Source organism: Heptranchias perlo, chromosome 2 (genome assembly GCF_035084215.1).
Source record: "Heptranchias perlo isolate sHepPer1 chromosome 2, sHepPer1.hap1, whole genome shotgun sequence".
Lineage (NCBI taxonomy): Eukaryota > Metazoa > Chordata > Chondrichthyes > Hexanchiformes > Hexanchidae > Heptranchias > Heptranchias perlo.
This window is the reverse complement of record NC_090326.1, coordinates 73588159-73612255: the sequence shown is the minus strand read 5'-3', so window position 1 is coordinate 73612255 and position 24097 is coordinate 73588159. Positions and strand designations below refer to the sequence as shown.

At 40.6% G+C, this 24097-nt stretch overlaps 1 protein-coding gene across 2 annotated transcripts in view; it reads right to left on the bottom strand.

The window, feature by feature from the left end:
- Positions 1-24097, bottom strand: part of top2b (DNA topoisomerase II beta) — a 159172-nt gene that overhangs the window by 35091 nt on the left and 99984 nt on the right. For both annotated transcript variants that reach the window (XM_068002898.1, XM_068002906.1), the window contains exons 27-33: positions 20347-20499; positions 20180-20263; positions 18857-19057; positions 15036-15174; positions 13765-13923; positions 5889-6075; positions 299-390 (exon numbers count right to left, since the gene is read on the bottom strand). In XM_068002898.1, the coding sequence (XP_067858999.1) occupies positions 299-390; positions 5889-6075; positions 13765-13923; positions 15036-15174; positions 18857-19057; positions 20180-20263; positions 20347-20499 (1015 nt within the window). The remainder of the gene's footprint in view (positions 1-298; positions 391-5888; positions 6076-13764; positions 13924-15035; positions 15175-18856; positions 19058-20179; positions 20264-20346; positions 20500-24097) is intronic.

Sequence of the window (24097 nt, the reverse complement as noted above, 5' to 3'; positions counted from 1 at the left end):
CTTTGTTGAATGTTAGAGACTACAGGCTTACCAGCAACTATCCTCATGAGCAATCTTCATGGCAATGTCGTCAATTTGGTCCATTCAAAAATAAACAAAATCTGATGGAAAGTGATTTGGTGCGCACTTTTATCAAAAAATACTCCTAAAAGTCAGTACATAAATGCTAATCATATCCCAGACAACAATGTACATTAGATACTTCCAACTCAACAAAGCTGGAATATTTCTTTCTTCCCTCTGCCCCCAGTAAAAACACAGCTTTGCAGTTTCTTCTATTAACATTAATTTGACCTACCCGTTTCTTCTGATCGCTCATGATACGATGGTGAGGAGAATATACTTTCTGGTTCATGGTTTTTTCTGGGCTGTGGGGTAACTTTCCGAGCACTGGATAAAGAAAAAAATATTAATTTGTAGAAAAATAATATGTATTAATACCTTATTCTAACTGTTATTAATTCAAATTTTCAGGACAATTAACCGCTAAATGGGTTTTAAAAGTGTAATATCTTTAATATAAATTTAGTAGCATATATGGACTCCACTCCTAGGATGAGCTTAAGATTTTGTGTAATGGAACAAAATGTTCAGCTCAAAAATGCTGAAAGAAAACCACAAATTATTTTTGCTCCTTTACAGAAATCACAGAACACACTGGATGGTTACATTTTAACAGCTGCTTCCTTTGCAATCACTCGCTACAAAAAATGTTAAATAAATGTTCCTTTAGCAACTAACCTGTCAACAGTGAACAGGAGCCTTAAACTAACCAAGTAAAATAGTTCTTACAGTTACAACGCTGATAACAGAACCAAATATTTTCCTCGTTGTTTTGAGATCATGCCGCCCACATCACTAAGTCCATTAATTCCCAGCCAGAGTTATAAATGTTATTTTTATACTCATTCCATAAACATAAAACATAATGGGGACTTTAGATATAATGGATCTGGTGCAACTAACGGGTTTTCAGTTAGGTCTGCTGTTGAACAAATCTATCCAACCAATTTGTCTATTTTGAGAATAATACAGCTTTTATTTTTAATGTTCATAAAAATATATTACACAGAGTAGGATGAACATTGGAACAGGAGTAGGCCATTTAGCCCCTCGAGCCTGTTTCACCATTCAATGAGATCATGGCTGATCTGTGACCTAACCCCATAACCCTATCACAGTTCCCCTTAATGTCTTGCCAACTTCGATCAAATGACCCCTTAACCTCCTAAATTCCAGGGAATACAACCCTAGTTTGAGTAATCTCACCTCGTAATTTAACCCTTGGAATCCAGGTATCATTCTAGTAAATCTACTCTGCACTCCCTCCAAGGCAAATATATCCTTCCTGAGGTGTGGTGCCCAGAAGTGAACACAGTACTGCAGATGTGGTCTAACCAGGGCTTTGTATAGTTGTAGCATTACTTCTAGCCCCCTTGTATTCCAGTCCTCTAGATACAAAGGCCAGCATTCCATTAGCCTTTTTGATTACTTTCTGTACCTGTCCATGACATTTTAATGATCTATGTACAAGGACTCCATAATCTCTTTGGACCTCCACTGGTTCGAGCTTTTCTCCATTTAAAAAGTACTCTGATCTATCCTTTTTAGGTCCAAAGTGGATGACCTCACACTTACCTACACTGAAATCCATTTGCCACAGTTTTGCCCATTGACTTATCTATTAATATCTCTCTGTAATTTAATGCTTCCATCTACACTGCTTACAACGCTACCTATCTTTGTATAATCGTTAAACTTGGATATGTAGCTCTATATCCCATCATCTAAGTTGTTAATAGCTGTAGCATAACTTCTACCCCCTTGTATTCTAGTCCTCCACTATCTGTTTTGTCACCCTTTGCTGTTCTTTGTATCTCTCCCAGTACTTTTTTTAAATATTTGTATGCTTTTTCTTTTAGTTTAATGTTGCCCCTTACCTCTTTTGTTACCCATGACTTTTTTTTTGGCAAGTAGAGCTCTTGCCCTTTAGGGGTATAAACTGGTTCTGTGTCATGTTAAATTCATTTTTGAACACCTCCCACTGATCTCCTATCATTTTACCCATTAACAGATTTGCCTAGTTTACTGTAGACAGTCTCTGTCTCATCCCATTGAAGTCAGCGTACCTAAATTTAGAATCTTAGTAGCTGATACGGGTTTCTCCCTTTCAAACACAACATTGAACTCGATCATATTATGATCGCCATTAGATAAATGTTCACACACCGTGAGGCTATCAACTAAATCTGGCTCATTACTCATTATTAAATCTAAAATGGCCTTCCCCCTTGTTGGTTCTAGGACATATTGTTGCAGAAAGCTGACCTGAACACACAAGAAATTCGCTACCTTTCTGACATGAGCTCGTCTGCAATCAACATGAAAGTTAAAATCTCCCATTAAAACCACTCTGCCATTGCTACATACTTGTCTAATCTCTGCATTTATACATTCTGCCACTTCATAGCTGCTGCCTGGGGTCCTATACACAATTCCCACTACAGTTTTAAATCCTTTTCTATTTCTTAATTCTACCCATAAAGTCTCCACTGCTTGCTTACCTCTTGTTATATCCTCTTATCATTGAAGTCATTTCATCCTTAATCACAAAGGCTACTCCTCCCCCTCCACCAGTTTCCCTATCCTTCCTATTGACCTTATAACCTGGTATATTCAGTTCCCAGTCCTGACCGTAATGTAACAATGTAAACTACTGTGAGATAAATCTAATTATGAACCTCACAACACTAACAATCTCTTGAGTGCATGATGCAACAAGGATGTCGAACATTCAGGCTACTAGTAACCAAAAAAAATCTACTGGAAAGTGCTCCAAATGAAAATGTATCTATTACTGTACTGGGAAAAAAGCTCAAGGTTGCAATCTAATGTCTGTATTTAGATGATTATAAACTGTTTGAGCTTTGCTCTTGCAGTCTACATCACCATTTGAAACCCCTGATTAGACTATAAAGCATTATACCCTGCAATGCATTAATTATTTTCCTCATGATCTCAACTTCCACATGTAAATGAATACTCTGCTATCCAATCAGGGGAACACACCTAGATACACTGTCCCTTTAACAACTTTGAGCCATGTGGGGGAATCTTGGTCTGGTGCTATCCCCTACCCCTAAGACAGACCTAGGTATACCTTCTGACCATGATTAAAGTTTACAAAATACCATCTTTTTCTGACAATGACTCTCAGTATTACTTATTATAAGATTGTTTCTAACTAGGCGTCATATCGTAGAAACAAGGCAAAGCAATTATCTTGATAATATAAACTAGTTAAGAAGAGTTACAGAATGAGTAGTGGCAATTCCGCAGGACGCCAGATTAGTTACCAGAGTCTTTCTCGCTCTTTGAAAAAAGTTCAGTTTCCACGCACACCGTAAGGAACTGACATCTATTCACGAGTGAAAGTCACAAGGGATATTATCCCTTAATAAAATTTGTACCTTGGGAGAGTCAGATGATCAACAACTTGCATTTATATAGCACCTTTATTATAGAAAAATGTCCCAAGGCACTTCAGAGGTGCAATCAAAAACTGAAGTCAAGCCAAAGGAAGAGATATTAGATGGGGTGACCAAAAGCTTGGTCTAAGAGGTGAGTTTTAAGGAGGGTCTTAATAGGAGGAGAGGGTGAAGCGGTGGAGGGGTTTAGATAAGGAATTCCAGAGAGTGGGGCCTAGGTGACTGAAGGCACAATTGCCAACGGTGGGGCGAAAGGATGGGGCATGAACAAGAGGCCAGAGTTAGACTAGTGGAGAGTATGGGGGTGGGGGGTGGTGGAGGGGAGCATGGTCATAGGATGGAGGAGGTTACAGAGATAGGGAGGGACAAGGGCGTGAAGAGATTTAAACATGAGGATGAGAATTTTAAATATGACGTGTTGGGGGGAATGTGAGCCAATGTAGTTCAACAAGGACATGGGTATTGGGCAAATGGCACAGGATATGGGCAGCAGAGTTTTGGATGAAGAGGTTTACAGAGGGTGGAAGATGAGAGGCCAACCGGGGGGTGCATTGGAATAGTCGAGCCTCAAATTTAAAATTCAGCAGCCGATGGATTGAGGTAGGGGCAGAGGCAGGCGATGTTACGGAAGTGGAAGTAGGTGGTCTTTGTGATGGAGAGAATATAGGGTCAGAAGCTCAGTTCAGGCTCAGTTCAGGTTCAAGTAGGATGCAGAAATTGCCAGGAGTCTGATTCAACCTGAAACAATGGCCGGGAAGGAGTGTGGAATTGGTAACAAGAGTTTGTGGCAGGGTTCAAAAACTATGGCTATGGGTGTTCCGAATGTTTAATTGGAGGAAACCGCGAACCATTCAAGACTGGATATCAGACAAGCAGTCTGACAATCGAGGCAGTGGAGAGGTAGAGTTGGATGTCTTCAGTGTACCTATGCAATCTGACCTCATGTCTGTGAATAATATTGGCAAGGGATAGCAGGTAGATTAAGAGGAGGATGGGGTCAAAGATAGACCCTCGGGAGACACCAGACGTAACAGTGTTGGGGCAGGAAGAGAAGCCTTGCTGGAGATGCACTGGCAACAATCAGACAGGGCTGTCCCACTGAGCTGGAGGAGAGTTAAGGCATTGGAAGAGGATGGTGGGGTCAATCGTGCCAAATGCTACAGAGAGCTCGAAGAGGACATGGAGAGATAATGTACCATAATCACAGTCACTGATGTAATTTGTGATTTTGGTTAAAGCTGTATCAATGCTTTGGCGAGGGCAGAAACCTGATTGGAGGGACTGAAACAAGGAGTTGCAGGAGAAATTGGTATGGATTCAGGAGTGGATAACACACTTAAGGACTTGAAAACTACATTCTCACTTTCTTCTCAAGAACAGAAGGGTTGGGTTTTTTGAGGAGGGGAGACATGATAGTTTTGAAAGGGAGGGAAACAGTACCTAAGGAGAGGGAACTATTTACAATATCAATTACCATGAGAGCTAGGAAGGGAAGTTGGGTGGCCTGCAGTTTAGTGGGAATGGGGTCCAAGGGCGTGGGGTGGGCATGTCTCATGGACAACATGAGCTTGGAGAGGGCTTGAGGGGAAGTGGGAGAGAAACTAGAGATGAACATGTGCTTGTGCTTGGAGGTTTGGCTTGGTGGGCAAGGGGAAGCGGGAAGCACAAAGCACCAGAGGCAATTGGTCTCAATCTTTGGGATAAAGAAATCCATGAGTCCCTCGCACTTGTTGGAGTGGAAGGGGAGAAGGGTTTAAGGAGACGGTTGGCAGTGAAGATGCCAGGTGCTTTCTTTGCTCTCCAGTATGATCCTTGAGTAGTGGGTAGTTTTAGCAGAGGGCAATATGGCCCAATAGCACTCAATATGGTCCAGCAGATCTGATGATGGACGGCTAAGCCAGTTATACACCCAAGTTTGCGCCCCATGGTCTTGAAGGAGCGACGGTGAGAGTTATGCAACAGGAAGAACTAAGGAAGCAGCATCGCTAAAGCAAAACAGTAACTACATTAGCATAAATCTATTTAAAATAAAGCAGGGCACCAAGCCACCTGACCAAACAGAGAACAAAGGATAAGGTAGGGAGCTTACCACTAGCAAATTTCTACCTTAGTAATGGGGTTCCCCAAGGTTTTGTTTCCATAGAAACAAAAATATATCTATATTGATAAAAGTTTGTTCTTCTATCCACATAACAGAACTGTGCTCTGGGCAGGTCAACCAAGTGCTATTCCTTCCAAACAAAAAACCAAGAGGCGATGCTTTATCTAACCTATCTCTTCTCCTCTCCCACAATTGCATGAGACAGCAGCAGTGGTAGCTGTGTAGTGGTTTGGAAATCTTTAGGAAAGAAAAATCTGAAGGTTATTTACATGGCATATGGAATAAATTCAATTACTCACTGCAATGGCAATTGCTTTGATTTGGTGGAGAAGAAATCCTCATCATCTTCATCCTTCCCACCACTGTCTGACGGAACAAATTCAGCATCTCTTTCTTCCACACTCGGAGATTCTGATTTCATCTTCAGATCCTCATCATCATCTGCTTCCTCTTCAGAAAAATCAAATGTATACTTCGGCTTTTCAGCTAAGAAAACAAAGTTATATTTAAGTTACATTTATAAATTTACATTACCTGCACATTGGAAATTAATCATTTCTTTGAACAGTCACAAAACCAAAGAACTGAAAGAAAGCCTGGGAAAGTAATTTCAGTACAAAATACTCCTCCATCTGTATGATTTTAAGGGTACGGTAGCATAGTGGCTATGTTACTGGACTAGTAATCCAGAGGCCTGGACTAATAATCCGGAGTCATGAGTTCAAATCCCGCCACGGCAGCTGTGGAATTGAAATTCAATTAATTAAATAAAATCTGGAATTAAAAAAACCTTGCATCAGTAATGGTGGCCATGAAACTACTAGATTGTCGTAAAAACTCATCTGGTTCACTAATGTCCTCTCGGGAAGGAAACCTGCCGTCCTTACCCACAGCAATGTGGTTGATTCTTAATCACCCTCTGAAATCAACAAGCAAGCCACTCAGTTGTACAATCTTGCTCAAGAAGGCAGCTCACCACCACCTTCTCAAGGGCAATTAGGAATGGGCAATAAATGCTGGCCTTGCCAGCAACGCCCACATCCAATGAATAAAAGAAAAAATTTAAATGAGCAACTTGGAATTTTTTTCAATTTAGTAAAGTAGTCTTCAACTACTTCACTTCAAGTCTCCACTTATATTTGAAGCTGCTGGAACAATATATTACAAGAGGCGTCCTGAAGGCTCATGAAAGACCTAGTGCTGCAATGGTGCTGCATTTCCAGCCATTACCAACATTGCCGGACTCATATCTAACGACAAGGCCAGTTTGATACATCAGTGGAATTAGTGGAAGATGCTGTTGCAGGATACTCGGCTTCAAAATCAAAGTGGATCGAAGTGTGAGTGGACACACAAAATCAGCTATCTCCATCAATGCAGCAGAGGATAGGAGATATGCTACAGGTTTGCCTCTAGTTGATGTAAATGTATCAAAGGCAGACTATAATCAATCTGGCATGAATGCAGTACACTTGGCATTCACCTTTTACTCATCTGAAGCCTTATTCCATATTTTGTCAATGTGAAATGAAATGAATTTGATAATAAAGTAAGAAACATATCACAAGGGATATGTCCAACTTATTTAAAAAGTCTGAAAAAAAAAACATCCACACCCTTTCCCATATTACTTTTTCCTGGTTACACAAATGTTATTGCCAATGTTACTGCAATGCACTGCAGCAACTCGCCAAGGCTTCTTCGACAGCTCCTCCCAAACCCGCGACCTCTACCACCTAGAAGGACAAGAGCAGCAGGCACATGGGAACAACACTATCTGCACGTTCCACTCTAAGTCATACACCATCCCGACTTGGAAATATATCGTCGTTCCTTCATCGTCGCTGGGTCAAAATCCTGGAACTCCCTTCCTAACAGCACTGTGGGAGAACCTTCACCACACGGACTGCAGCGCTTCAAGAAGGCGGCGGCTCACCACCACCTTCTCAAGGGCAATTAGGGATGGGCAATAAATGCTGGCCTTGCCAGCGATGCCCACATCCCATGAACGAATTAAAAAAATGTTAACATGCCAGCAAAATTTTAAAATGCTGCATATAGGTTACATAGGGGGTAAAGTACTTTATATTACAGATTCTTTGCCACAGAGAACTATTCTATTTATTATATATGCACTTTACATAATATTGTCCAGTGGATTCAATTGTTTGCTGTAAGCAGTTTGCTAAAACAAACAATGTTAATACAAGCACATTAAAACTACAATCAGGAATCCCAATAATGTAAGAATTTTCACTGGCAGGAGGGTGTCATTACATCATAAATGTGAACATAAACATTTAAAATAGAAAAAATTAACAGGAAGTGCACACAGATCACGATTTTTGATATAAATCTAGTCTATCTCCTGTGGCATTACTCACAGGAAGGCGGACTATTTGTTGTTTGATAGGGACAGGATGATTATATGGTACAATAAGGAATGTCTAATTTTAGAGCAATATAGAAATAATAAAACTAATGTAAACGATTGAAAATTGGGGAGAAAATTATATATTAGAAGGTCTTCATATTATATAGAGGTTTGAATTCGATAAATAAATGCAAAATATATGAAGTGTGTACCATCCACAGGATGCACTGCAGCAAGGCTTCTTCGACAGTACCTGCCAAACCCGCGACCTCTACCACCTAGAAGGACAAGGGCAGCAGGCACATGGGAACAACACTACCTGCAAGTCCCCCTCCATCCCGACTTGGAAATGACTAGAGATGAAATCACTTCAATGATCAAGGGGGATATAACGAGAGGTAAGCAGCCAACAGAGACCTTATGGGTTGAATTGAGAAATAGGAAAGGATCTAAGACTATAGTGGGAGTTGTATATAGGAGCCCTGGCAGCAGCTCTGAAGTGCTAGATTGTATAAATGCAGAGATTAGACAAGCGTGTAAGAAACGCATAGTGGTCTTAGTGGGGGACTTTAACCTTCACATAGATTGGGAAAAGCAGACTAGCAACTGTCAGAAAGGTAGTGAATTTCTTGAGTGTGTCCGGGATAGTTTTCTGCAGCAGTATGTCCTAGAGGCAACAAGGGGGCAAGCCATACTAGATTTAGTAATGAGTAATGAACCAGATTTAGTTAACGGCTTAACTGTGCGTGAACATCAATCCAATAGTGATCATAACATAATCGAGTTCAATGTAGTGTTTGAAAGGGAAAAAAGTGAATCAGCTGCTAAGATTCTAGACTTGAGCAAGGCCGACTTCAATGGGATGAGACAGAGACTGTCCACAGTAAACTGGGCAAATCTGTTAATGGGTAAAACGACTGATGATCAGTGGGAAATGTTTAAAGGAACATTTAACAGAATCGGTTTATACCCCTGAGGGGCAAGAACTCTACTTGCCAAAAAAAACAGCCATGGACAACTAAAGAGGTAAGGGACAGTATAAGACATAATGAAAGGGCATACAAAAAGGCAAAAAATGGCACAGATCCTGGCGAATGGGAAAGATACAAAGATCAACAAAGGGTCACAAAACAGATAGTAAGAGCTACAAAAATAATATGAAAAGAAACTCACAAGGGATATCAAAACCAATACAAAGAACTTTTATAGTTATATTAGGAAAAAGAGGGTGGTCAAGAGCAGTGTTGGCCCCTTAAAAACTGAAAGTGGGGATATTGTCATTGATAATGGGGAAATGGCGGACATGTTGAACAATTACTTTGTGTCAGTATTTACAGTCGAAAAAGAGGATAGCATGCTGGAAATCCCAAGAAAACTTATGTTGAATCGGGGACAGGGACTCAATAAAATTAACATAGGTAAAGCAACAGTAATGAAGAAAATAACAGCACTAAAGAGTGACAAATCCCCAAGACCAGATGGTTTCCATCCCAGGGTTTTAAAGGTAGTAGGTGGGCACATTGCGGATGCCCTAACTATAATCTTTCAAAGTTCTCTAGATTCAGGAACTGTCCCTCTAGATTGGAAAATTGCACATGTCACTCCGCTTTTTAAGAAAGGAGAGAGGAGGAAACCGGGGAATTATAGACCAGTTAGCCTAACATCTGTTGTGGGGAAAATGCTGGAGTCTATAATTAAGGATAGGGTGACTGAACACCTCGAGAATTTTTAGTTAATCAGAGAGAGCCAGCATGGATTTGTGAAAGGTAGGTCGTGCCTGACAAACCTGATTGAATTTTTTGAAGAGGTAACTAAAGTAGTGGACAGAGGAATGTCAATGGATGTTATTTATATGGACTTCCAGAAGGCATTTGATAAGGTCCCACATAAGAGACTGTTAGCTAAGATACAAGCCCATGGAATCGAGGGAAAATTACAGACTTGGTTCGGAAATTGGCTGAGCGAAAGGCGACAGAGAGTAGGGATAATGGGAAGGTACTCACATTGGCAGGATGTGACTAGTGGAGTCTCGCAGGGATCTGTCTTGGGGCCTCAATTATTCACAATATTTATTAACGACTTAGATGAAGGAATAGAAAGTCTCATATCTAAGTTTGTCGATGACACAAAGATTGGTGGCATTGTAAGCAGTGTAGATGAAAACATAAAATTACAAAGCGATATTGATAGATTAGGTGAATGGGCAGAACTGTGGCAAATGGAATTAAATGTAGACAAATGTGAGGTCATCCACTTTGGATCAAAAAAGGATAGAACAGGGTACTTTCTAAATGGTAAAAAGTTAAAAACAGTGGATGTCCAAAGGGACTTAGGGGTTCAGGTACATAGATCATTGAAGTGTCACGAACAGGTGCAGAAAATAATCAAGAAGGCAAATGGAATGCTGGCCTTTATATCTAGAGGACTAGAGTACAAGGGGGCAGAAGTTATGCTGCAGCTATACAAAACCCTGGTTAGACCGCACCTGGAGTACTGTGAGCAGTTCTGGGCACCGCACCTTCGGAAGGACATATTGGCCTTGCAGGGAGTGCAGCGTTGGTTTACTGGAATGATACCCGGACTTCAAGGGTTAAGTTACGAGGAGAGATTACACAAATTGGGGTTGTATTCTCTGGAGTTCCGAAGGTTAAGGGGTGATCTGATCGAAGTTTAAGGTATTAAGGGGAACAGATGGGGTGGATAGAGAGAAACTATTTCCGCTGGTTGGGGATTTTAGGAGTAGGGGGCACAGTTTAAAAATTAGAGCCAGACCTTTCAGGAGCAAGATTAGAAAACATTTCTACACACAAAGGGTGGTAGAAGTTTGGAACTCTCTTCCGCAAACGGCAATTGATACTAGCTCAAATTGAGCTAGTATCAATAATAAAAGATTCCTTACATTCGCTAAATTTAAATGTGAGATAGATAGCTTTTTGGCAACCAAAGGTATTAAGGGATATGGGCCAAAGGCAGGTATATGGAGTTAGATTACAGATCAGCCATGATCTTATCAAATGGCGGAGCAGGCAAGAGGGGCTGAATGGCCTACTCCTGTTCCTATGTTCCTATAAATATATCGCCGTTCCTTCATCGTCGCTGGGTCAAAATCCTGGAACTCCCTACCTAACAGCACTGTGGGAGAAGCTTCACCACATGGACTGCAGCGGTTCAAGGCAGCGGCTCACCACCACCTTCTCAAGGGCAATAAATGCTGGCTTTGCCAGCAACGCCCACATCCCATGAACGAATGAAAAAAGTTATATAACGAAATTTGGCTCTGTGTTCCTCTTTCAACTACACATAGAAACAGCGTCTGGTGTGATCTGTTGTTTCTTCCAGATTCTCCTCCAGCATACTGCCAATAGGTAAGTCATAAATAATTACACTATTTTAAATTAAACAGAATTAGAAAAGTATTTAAAGCACAACCTTCTTTACAACACTATTACAATCTTTTCACTCTGAAAATGCAACATTAATTCTCCTCCCTTCTAATCTTCACCTTTTTTTTAAAAAATGAAAATAATCTTTTGACAGTGAATAATACTTAAATGGAGAACCATGTACATAAGCCAGGTATAAAGAAACAGACAGACAATCAACACCTTTTGCAGAAACACATTTTTGGATATTAAGTTAGGAGCCAACAGATTTCAAGCACGTAAAAAGGGCTCAATTTTCAAACGGAGCTGAGAAGGGAGTGGGGGATCAACTTGAGGTCAGAAAACCCAATAGTACGGGTTTCCCGGACGTCTGTACAATTTTGACATAAGGACGTCTTTTATTATTTTTAGTTGGGGGGGGGGGGGGGGGTTCGGTGCAGGTAGGCTTGTTGAGCCTAGGGGAAGCACTCCTGCTCCTCCAGGCCCACAAGCTGTGCCTTTCTAGGCATTTACCTGCAGTCTCGGGCCTTCTCACCACCTTTCATCAGGCACAAAACAGAAGGCCCGGGAATCTCGACCCCCTGGGGTTGAAATGGGGAATTAGTTAAAAAATGGAGGCCTGAAGCTTCCTTGAAAGGTTTTAAGTCCCAACCTGCCTCCTGGGAGCGGGTTGGTCGCCTGCCCCTGTGAAAACCGGAAATGGGCGGGTTGGAGGCAGGGCTGAAATGGTGGCAATTTTCAATGCCCCCCCCCCACCAACCCCACTCATTTTTTACTTTTAAAATCGAGCCCAAAGTGTCTGGTACAACTTTTGAGAATTTGCATTAACTGCCGCAATGGACTAACGCAGAGACGACAAAACCTCAGCCACAATCTGGTCCATAAAGCCTAAGAACTCAGTACTATTTGTCCTTGTATCACTTACTTGCTGGCTTGTCCTGTTTGAATTTTGTGAGCCCAAAGGTTTAGAAAGGGCTTAGTGTTATTGCCTCATTGGAGGATAACTCCTAAATCAGAACACCGAGATCTGAAAGTATTCGCAGCTTAAGATATATGCAAATTAATGGAAATACTGACTTGAGCTTTACATGTGGTCCGTTAGGTTCCATGGCATACACCAATGTGCCCCACGAAAACAAAAATTATTAAATACGCCTGGGTTTACATGCTGTATTTTTCACATTTGGGACCCACTTGTGAAACCAGCACAAACTAATGGGATGGAAATCTCCTCTCAGTGTTTCCATTTCAATTCATGCTTGCTCTGAAACAGCCACTCGTGGTCAGGGCTCAGTTCAGTAAGGCAACTCTTTTATGGTTGGAATTTCACTTCCATCCACTCTAGAAAGAGGAAAGTATAATTTTACATTAAAATTGAAATATTCTCTCCTTTTCCCTCCCCCCAGCAACACTCTCTTTTAAGACTTCAGGCACAGCTGTGAATCCTAACAGTATCCCTGCTAACAATAAGATCACAAAAGCCAAAATATTTGAAACAAAAAAATATTACTCGAAGCCATGTTTAGGACTGAATGGTCATGCGGATTATTATTTCTCTTATCACTACCAAACTCAGCCATGCAGACATCAATTTATATCATATAGTAGAGCAATTCAACTGAAAACTGGTTAGGTAATCAAAACTTTTTAAAATTAATTTTTTGTGCTGTGAGGGATATTAGTAATAAAAAAAACAAATTGCTGGAAATATAATTGTAAACAATTTTACAACACCAAGTTATAGTCCAGCAATTTTATTTTAAATTCACAAGCTTTCGGAGGCTACCTCCTTCCTCAGGTCCACATCGTTCACCTGAGGAAGGAGGTAGCCTCCGAAAGCTTGTGAATTTAAAATAAAATTGCTGGACTATAACTTGGTGTTGTAAAATTGTTTACAATTGTCAACCCCAGTCCATCACCGGCATCGCCACATCATGGAAATATAATGAACATCTCTCAACATCAGAAAAAGGAAAAACAAGGACAGGTTACGATTTCACATGAAGATCCTGTGTCTTTTAGTCTCCATCCAAAAGGTTAGCATCTTTTCACCTACTGATGGACCTGCTGTGTATTTCCAGCAATTTGTTTATTTCAAATTCAACTTTTTAAAATCTATATGGCAAATTAGTACAAGGGATGGGAACACATTTTGCACCCATCTTCATCACCAAATGTGCATCTGTAGTGTGGGTCAGATGCCGAGGGAAGTTTCTTCTACAGTCCCCAACAATGTACATTAATTTCAGCTTCAGAAGGATTCTTGTGGCTGCTGTTTTGGGCTGTAGGCCTGTGCCCACTAGGAATTGGGCTGACTATCAAGGTTAATTTCACATAGGAATCTTTACATCCACACAGAGAGAGACTTTAATTTTTCTACTAAGTCCCATATATTAGGAAGTTAATGTTATTAATCACCTGCAGCTCTACGAGGCGCGATTTCTCTTGGAATAAATGTCAAGTCAGGTTCTTCCAGGTCGCTATCCGACTTGGATTCTGATTCAGACCAGGGGTTCTTTTTCTTTCCTTTCTTGACACTAGATTTGGAAGTCTGCGGTGTTTTCCTTGCTCTGGCACCTGAGAACCAAACGTAGAAATTTATGCCATAAGGGACTGTATTTTGTAATCACATACAATTATATATTTATGTACAATCTAGACCTACAAAATTTATCTGCATGTTATCTTAATGACGCATAATTTTCAATGTACTGTATACAGTAATACGAAATAGTGAGATATTCACACAAGGTTTTCAGATGCCCTGTGTAATTACAAAAAATATCTGCACATGTTGTAACAGCAATCCTTTTATATTCTATCATGGACTAAATTGAATATGTTCAGTAACAGCCTGTGCAATTGCTTCCACACAGTAGGGTTTTTTTTTAAAAAGGTGGGGGGGTGGGGAGAGGAGGGAAAAGTGGAGCTACAATTTACTTAGGTCAGTAATTTCATTTCCATCACAAACCTTGTCCAGATACAAATCAGATTTCACCCTTCAAATAAAAGTACCTAAAGGTCACAATATATTATTCAGAAATTCAGGTGTGCCAATGGACATAAGCTAAACTTGACTACTGCATAAGATGACAACTTGATGGGCAGTATTTTTTGATTTACAAAATAACATGGGAAGTTCTTAGAGGTTGTACAATATTAATGTTACGAAGCTATCAGAGCAGGATGCTATTCACATCATTCCTAGGTAGAAAGTTGCCTTTAATAAAGCAGTGTATGGTTTCATTAACAGTTTGCCTGCTTCAATGTCACAGCCAATCAGGTTGAGCTAGTGGTCCCATGATAAACAAAAAGTCAAACAGCTCTGTGGGACATTAAATTTATAGCAACCTACAAAGATTCCTTTCAATACAGAAGTGATGCCTCAAGTATTGTAGCTTAGATTTTTGATAAATAGCACTATTTTAAATTAGGATGAAAATGTATGGCAAAAATACACATTCTTCAAATTTTAATAATTTTTATTATCGTGGTCAACATTACATTAAATTTAGAATTGCTTTGACATAATCTAGGAATTGACTTGGCATAACTATTACAGGCTACATTTAAATAAATGTTGGATTTGTTTGAATGAGTTAATGGACACTGGTTGATTCTCGCTCTGGTTAATACAGTTGCAGGTTTACTGGATAAAGTAGAGAACACCTTAATTAGTGTTAACACACCAGGTTCCTTTTTTTCTTTCTTCGGTCGCGGAGTTTTGACTTTGGGCTCACTTATGTTCAACACATCTTCTCCATTTCCTTCTCCTATTGCTGCCCCAACTTCATCATCAAATTCCAGCTTTATTGCATCCGCATCACCCTGCAAATAATAATCAATGATTATCAGAAGTGAACAATATAACAGACCACAATTGGTGCGAAGACTTTTTTTTAAAAAGAGCCACGCTCTATGAAGTTTGTAGAATTGCCAAAAAAGGAACAATAATTTGCTTTTATTTCTTCAATGCATGAGTTAATCAAGTACAGCAGACAAGGATTTGTTAAAGGTAAATTGCGTTTGACAAATTGAATCGAAATTTTGAAGTGACTGATTGTATAGATGTGCTGTAGATGTGTTGTATATGGGTTTCCAGAAGACATTTGATAAGGTGTTGGAAAAATTCAGGTGTATAAAAGGAAATATATATAATATGGAACACAGTCTTGAAATATGATGACGACACAAAAGTAGAAGTTTGGCAAACAGCAAGAAGGACTGTAAAAGACTTCAGAAGTACACAGACGGTTTGTAGAATGGACAGAAATCTGGCAGATGTAATTTAATCTGGATAATTCGATCAAAGAGCTGGCATTGACACGATGGGGGCAAATGGCCCCATTCCATGTTTCTATGTACAATGTATCTATACGTGGGGAATATCAAGTACAGATATGTGGAATATCGTTTATTTTATGTGCATAATCAGCAGCTGCTCATGTGTCCTGGTATAGAATGGGGTAGTTTCCCTTATCCATATTATTTAATAGCATAAATTTTGATCCTATTTTGCTACCCCACATATCTCTTAATGAACCAGAATAGAACTTGTATGGAATTAATTTTGTCACTGCCTCCATCAGGGCTTTTCTTATCCTTCTGCTTTCTGTTGCTAAACTGGTTTTCAATCCAATTTTCCACTTTGCTATCATTCCATGAGCCAAAATAGGTTAAACCCTGTGAAATGCTTTCCAGAAATCCAAGTACAAAGGGTCAGAATTTGCTGTCAAAACAATGGTGAGCCTAATGGCGCTCGCTGTTATTTATGTATATATGCTACAGTAACTTCAGGCGAGGGGCCGATGCGAGATTAAGCATGGGAATCCTAAAGTTACTGTCCGAGATGCACGTCTCCGCCGTTAACTTTGTGGAAAAAGGTATCTCACTGTCTGCCTCACCAATGAAACGCACTGAACGGCGTGAAAATTAACTATTAAAAGTGTGGCGTCTCATTCCTTCCAGTTTTAATTGTTGTTGGAGGTTTTAAAAATGTAAAATTTTTAATTTTTTTTAAAACTTTTTTTTCTCTCAATCCAATCTCTCTATTTCTCTTCCTGTACCTGATTTAACATTGAATTCACCCACTCTAATTTACACTTCCTTCTTAGTCCTTGTACTGTTAATTTCACAATCCTTCAATCTGATTGGTTAAGGAGATACACAGTTGCTTGCCCTATTCACTCAGGTCCCAGATGCTCTGTTTCCCTCGCTGCGATGTTATCAGCAACTTGCCATGCAAAAAAATTAAAAATCTAAATGCAAGGGCAAGTCTAACTAATGGCAGACACCGTTAGATGCCCTGCTACAGCAAATTATGGCGCATTATAATCACAGAACTATCTTCATCAGCAACTTAGTCACCTTCACAAATAATGCCAGCAGATTTGTACGGCAGCCTATTCTTTACATCCTCTGCACTCTTCAAATGACTATTGTCAATATTCTTACCAACTTCTTACTAAAGCAAAATGCGGCAGTTACTGGAAATCTAAAATAAAAACAGAAAATGCTGGAAACAATTAGCAGATCAGGCAGCATCTGTGGAGAGAGAAACAGAGTTAGAATTTAAGGCAGATAGCCCACCGGAGTTCTGATGGAAGGCCATTTACCTGAAACATTAACTCTGTCTCTCTTCCACATATGCTGTCTGATCTGTTGAGTATTTCCAGCATATTCTGTTTCTATTTCTTACCAAGTCTCCTAGGTCCCTATCAACCTCATCCGTAGCTACATCAAGACCATTAATAGCATAAACGTGTCGCCCATTTTTCTTTCATTCTTCACACTTTACACTTGTCTGCATTAAATTTAATTTGCCATTGCTCTGTTTGCCGATATATCGCATCTTTAAATTAGAAAAATGTCCTAAGGCGCTACATAAAGGTGTAATCAGACAAAAATGGATGATAAGACAAAGGAGGAGATATTAGAAAGGGTGAACAAAACCTTGGTCAATAAAGATGAATTTTAAGGAGGGCCTTAAAAGAGTTGGGGGGAGGTGGAAAGGCAGAGAGGTTTAGGGTGGGAATACCAGAGCGTGGAGCCTAGACAGCAGAAGGCACGGCGGTCAATGATGGGGTGAAGGGAGTGGGGATGCACAAAAGGCCAGTCAGAGAAATGGAGAGTCCGGAAGGGAGTGAGGGGTAGGGGAAGGTGGGCATTGTAGGTCTGGAGCCGGTTTAAGAATTAGTGAGGGGCATGGCTGTGAAAGGTTTTAGCAGGCGGTCTTTGTGATGGAGAGTATACAGGCTCAGAAACTCAGCTTGGGGTAAAATAGGACACCGAGATTGCAAATAGTTTGGTTTAGCCAGAGACAATTGTTGGAGGGGAGGATGGAATCGGTGACGAGGGCTATGGAATCAGTTTTGCCCATGTTTAACTGGAGGAATTTATGGCTCATCCGAGACTGGATATCAGACAACACAGAGGCAGTAGATGGGTCAAGTTAGGTGGAGGAGAGGTAGAGCATGGTGCCGTCAGTGTACATGTGAAAGCTGATCATGTGGCTGCAGATGATGTCACCATGGGGTAGCATGTAGATGAGGAAAAGGAGGGGGCCATGGATAGATCCTTGGGGGATTCTGGAGGTAACGATGGGGGGGAAAGAGAAGCATCGCTGGAGATGCTCTGGCTGTAATTGGACAGATAAGAGTGGAACCAAGCAAAAACCGTCTCACCAAACTGGACGACAGGGGAAACATGTTGGAGGAGGATGATATGCTTGACCATGTCAAAGGGTGCAGAGAAATAGAGTAGGATGAGGAAGGAAAGTGCACCATGGTTACAGTCACAGAGGTTATCATTTGTGGCTTCGGTTAGTGCTGTTTCAGTGCTGTGGCAGGGGTGGAAACAGATTGGAGATCCATATATAGTTTACAGGAAAGATGGGGAGCATTGGCTAGGTGCGCAAGGGAATTGGGGGAAGCACCAAAGGCAGCTGGTCTCAATCTTGTGCTAAAGAAGTCCATTGAGTGTCTCACAGTTTGGATCTGAGGATGGAGGAGGTAGGAGTTTAAGGAGATGGCTGGGAGTGGAGATAAGAAGCCAGGTGTTATCTTTGCTCTGAGAATGATCCTGGTGTGCAGTTTTAGCACATGAGAACACAGCCCAATAGCGCTCGATGTGGTCCAACCACATCTGGTGATGGATGGCTAAACCAGTTGTGTGGCAGATACGCTCAAGGCTACACCCCGTGGTCTTCACAAAGTGAAGATAAGTTTTATATCAGTGGAAAGAACCAGGATGAGAGAGTAAAGGTTTTGCTGTGCACAAGGGCGTCAAAGGTGGACATGAGAGAGTAGTTAATCAGATGAAGTTTCCAACTCATTTTGCTTTTGTTTCATTGAACCCAAACTCAATGCACATTTTAAATCCATATCGTAACTCCACAGTATTAACAATTCAAACCATTTAATGAAATGCAGAAATAAATTAAAGACCAAAATTTTACAGTACTCCAAACACAGTTTGAATACATTTGGACCTATATTTTTTTTTTACTTGCCTTTCCTTTCTTCTTGATCATCTTTTTTGTAGCATCTGCCTTCATAGCAAAGGTAATGACTGGTTCAATTCTCCTGCCATGGACTGAGGGCAAAGTCTCTTCAAGCTGCATCTTTTTCATTTTCGGTTTACCAACCTTTCCCTTAACCGCCTTGCTAACAACTCCTGCTAGAACATCCTCTCTCTCTTGGGCTTCCACACGCTGCATTAAAACAGAGAAATAGGTCCGTTTGAACAATTGACTAATCATACCATTAAAAAGGAACAAATAAACTGCTCTGCATTTGAAGCTAAAAAGCCATCCAGAATTCAGCTGATTATTTCACCGGCAAACCAACTATATTCAAATCTCATTGGATCATTTTAATCCTCCTGTTAAAAACATTTGTTTCCCCCGGTCTGAACTGAGGCTTCATTAAAGCTCCCTATACAGACGCACAGCTTCGGTTACAGCAGGACACTTACCACACAGCTACGAACTCCTTTTCAGGGCAAACCCCCAATATTAGTTTTTGCTCAGAGAAAGTGTCAGCTTGGCAGTCAGCCTCTCGCAGACAATAAAGACCTGCTTCTATGTATTATATGCAGAGGTCTATTCATGTAAGTACAGAATGAGATAAAATGCATCTACTTTGATAAAGAAAATGACATTTATTTTCCAGGAACCATCTGTGAGGAGATCTCTCTCAAATCTCTTTTCTTGCAGTTGTGCACTCCGCCCTCATTTCCATACCCCAGCAAACCTCCCCCTCCCCTTGCAACAGCACAGCTTTGGGCTCAGTGTAAGCAACGGCATATGAAATCTGCTATTTTAAAAAAAAGTACTACATCATTTGGAATACCTGAGCTATGACCAGCTTTACATTTTGAATTCAACAGAATTACAGCTCACAACAGTAGTAATCAGCTGTTACATTGCCACTACTTCATTATAGAGCCACGCTTTCAAATTCACAACAATGCTCAATTCCAGATTCTTGCTTTAGGTTTTTTCTTCATTACCTTTCTGTCTTTCAAATGCTCTTTGACCCAAAGTTTCTTCAACAGAGTCTATCATTTTGAATTTAAAAGGAGTGGCAAGGTAGTGTGTTAAATATCACTTGTTACTTCCGGTTAGTGTCAGGAGGTAATTTTTGTAATATTAGCACACTCTCAATTGTCATAGATGCATCTTAAAAAAAATAAACACTGGGACAACAAATAATTTTAGCACATGTAAATGGAAGAATTCATTTAAAAAAAAAATGGAAGCGCCATTTGGTCTTGTTTAAACCTCATTAAAATAAGGAATGCACATAGGTTGGCCTGCTTTTGTTAAACTTACATCAAGCTCTTCAATAAAGGCAGCAAGGTCATCTTTCCACAGTTCAGGACCACTCTTTCTCTTCAGATCTTCAAGCTCCTTTTCCTACAACATATAAAAAATAGTTTGGCACAGTATTCAGAGTCACAGGCCTGTAAGTATGAAAATAATTGAAGTCAGTGCATTACTTTTGAATCCCTGTGTTTCAGTAGTTCATCTACTTTCTCCTTTGTAAGGCACCAAAGAGGCATGTTCAAGATGTAGTTGAAGTCTGGCCCAGATCCAGTGCCTGAAACACTTGAAGTGCCATCATCTAGTTCCAACAAATCCTCTTCTGCTGACTGCAAACGAAAAAGATGCATGCAGGTGGTGAGGAAGAATACCCAGATTCATTTTAAAGTAGAACTTGATACAGGATCATGGAATCATGACATTAATCAAAATATTAACTTTGCTATGGAATCCAAAATTCCTCCAACTTTCACTCATTACAATCAATGCAAATGCATATGGTGCCAGAGAACCAAGGTCAAACAACGAAACAACATATTCCGATTCCAATCCTCATGAACAACAATCATGTGTTGGACCCCAAAGTCAGGAAGATTTTGGGCCAGATTTTGCAGTAGCAGGGCATCTAACGGCGTCTGCCATGAGTTAGACTTGTCGCTATACCCTTCAGCTCAAAACATTTTTGCCCACCAAGTCACTGAAAGTGCAGGCTGGTAACGATGCAGCAAGGGAAATAGGACATCTGGGACCTGAGTAAACAGGGCAACCAAGAGGGTATTTCTTTAATCAATGAGATTTAAGGATTGGGAAATAAACAGCGGAAGGACTGAGAAGGAGGGTGAATTCAATATCAAATCATGTACAGACAGAGAAATAAAGAGAGGCAAAGAAAGATTGGATCAAGAGAGCGAGAAAATAAGAGACAGGAAAAATAAGAAAAATTTTTTTTAAATCTGACCTTTTTAAAATCTCCCCCGAAAAATTAAAACCCTGAAGGAATGAGACTCCACACTTGTAATAGTGCCAGAGAGGTTGATTGGCAGTAATTAACCATCATGTCATTAAAAGTGTACTTACTCTTCTAATTACTAGCCCTAAATATCGGCGGCAGGTTTAATTTGTATCTACTGTGCAAATACAGCAACTTCACGATATTCACTGCATGTCAATGGTGAGGCAGACAGCGAAATACCATTTTCTCGTAGCTAACAGCAGAGCGGCGCAACTCAGACAGCAACTTTTGGATATTGGCATTTAACCGTGCATTTGCCCCTCGCCTGAAGTTGCTGTACCATTTACACACAAATAATGGCGAGCACCATTAGCCTCATCGTTATTTTGACAGCTGTTTCTGGTCCAACACATTTTTGTTTTAAAAACACACTAAATATTTAGGGTCTCATACAAATATATAAATGAAAAGACTACTGTGGTAGGACCTTATGCCACAGGCAGGTAAAGCAGTTTTGCACTTATAGTTGTGACAAAACTGAAGCACATCTGTCTTGTGTTAGCTTTATGGAGATTTCTCTAATTCAGTCACTGGTCACAAGGAGTTTTAAAAAATGGCTCCTGTCAGAATCTTAACCCTAGCTTAACTCTATACAAATGTTGCAAGCTTTGTCAGATATTTGTAAAGCTTGAGGGAGGAACCAAGCAACTTTTGAACGAACACGGACTATTTTATTCAGTTAGGTGTATCACTACCACATGTACGCTGACGACACCCAGCTCTACCTCACCAGCACCTGTCCCGACCCCCCCACTGTGTCTCATTTGTCACATTGCTTGCCTGACATCCAGTACTGGATGAGCAAAAATTTCCTCCAACTAAATATTGGGAAGACCGAAGTCATTGTCTTTGGTCCCCGCCACAAACTCTATTCCCTAGCCACCGACTCCATCCCTTTCCTTGTCCACTATCTGAGGCTGAAACCAGATCGTTCGCAACCTTGGCATCCTATTTGACCCTCAGGTGAGCTTCCGACCACATATCCACTCTATCACCAAGACTGCCTAATTCCACCTCCATAACATCCCCCATCTCCGCCCCTGCCTCAGCTCATCTGCTGCTGAAACCCTCATCCATGCCTTTGTTACCTCTAGACTTGACTATTCCAATGCTCTGCTGGCTGGTTGGCCTCCCATCTTCCACCCTCCATAAACTTAAGCTCATCCAAAACTCTGCTGCCCGTATCCTAACTCGCACCAAGTCCTGTTCACCCATCACCCCTGCGCTTGCTGACCTACATCGACTCCAAGACAGGGAACGCCTCAATTTTACAATTCTCATCCTTGTTTTCAAATCCCTCCATGGCCTTGCCCCTCCCTATCTCTGTAACCTCCTCCAGTCCTACGAGATCTTTGCGTTCCTCCAATTCTTGCCTCTTGTGAAACTCCGATTTTAATCGCTCCACCATTGGCAGCCGTGCCTTCAGCTACCTAGTCTCTAAGCTCTGGAATTCCCTCCCCAAACCTCTTCGCTTCTCTACATCTCTCTCCTCCTTTAAAACGTTCCTTAAAACCTACCTCTCTGACCAAGCTTTTGGTCACCTGTCCTAAAATCTCATGTGGCTCGGTGTCAAATTTTGTTTGGGATGTTTTATTATGTTAAAGGCATTATACAAATGCAACTTGTTATTGTAAAAGCCAGTTACTCAAATCTAGGAAGTCCCATTACCCTTTTTAGGGATATTTTGGGAGCTGTTTGAATCAGACAAAAGTTTAAAACTTCCAAGGCATATAGCTCAGCTCCTGTAGTGGTAAGAAATACAAACGAAACATTGCATGTATAAGAGTTATCTATAAAAGACATTTTCTTTTCTTTTTGTAGGAGTAGATAGAAAGACTTCTATTGTAAATATACATATATTACTATTAGTTATTTGTGTGCTCATCTTTTGATGAATAAATTCACTTAACAGTCTAAGCCTAAAACAAAATCTGATGTTGTGATCCTCTACTGCGCATTGAAGACTGGAGAGAAATCCTGTGGAGATATGGTTTAATTCCAGAGGCTAAAATAATTACACGAAAGCTCTGTTCATTATATTTTGCCTGTTACCAAAAGCTTACCTAGATATTAAGACTAGTGAAGATGTCCTCGAAAGCACAGGGAGTTGGGACTCACCTATGAGTGATCTAAAATATAGTTACAGAAAAATCTAGAGCAAGAAGGGAATATCCAAAAATGTAACACTGGCCTGCATGGACCATCCTCATCCATTAGATAGCTGTACTTTGGCTGGTTACAGTCATGAACCTCATGTTGTTTTATGCTGATCTGGCTACTGTGGAATTCGCACCAGATTATTTCTTTATAGCGCCAGGACCAGAGCTGGTATTGCAGAACCAATTTCCAAAATAGTTCTCTAATATAAATACATCATAAGAGTGTCAATTAATTGGGGACAGTTTTGTACTGTGTACTTGTGACTCAGCGAATTGAGATGGGCCAAGCTCTCTTCATGTAGCACTTTTATAGTTGGCATTGAGATTGGATTTGAAACACAATTCAAGAGGCCAAACAGAAATTTTAATTGTGGTTGATTGCCTTCTATTTCTTTCATGGACTACAAATCATTGGTGGCTGATAGGGTGGGCAGATGATAATTTTCCATGCCTCTGCCATAACCAGCTGCTAAGAGGTGCACTAGAGCAGCTCTAATACAAAATTTCCACCCGTTCCTTCTGATTCTTTCTCAAGTAAAGTGTCTGATTCTGTTCAGTGCTTACAAAGTGACATAGCCAAGACCAGGAAACCAGTCTCTGGGTTCAGGGGGAGGGGGGGTGGGAGAGGAGAAGGGAAGGGAAAAGGAGGACAAAAAGCTTTTAGAATCATAGAAAGTTACGGCACAGAAGGAGGCCATACGGCCCATCGTGTCCATGTTGGTCAAAAAAGAGCTATCCAGCTTAATCCCACTTTCC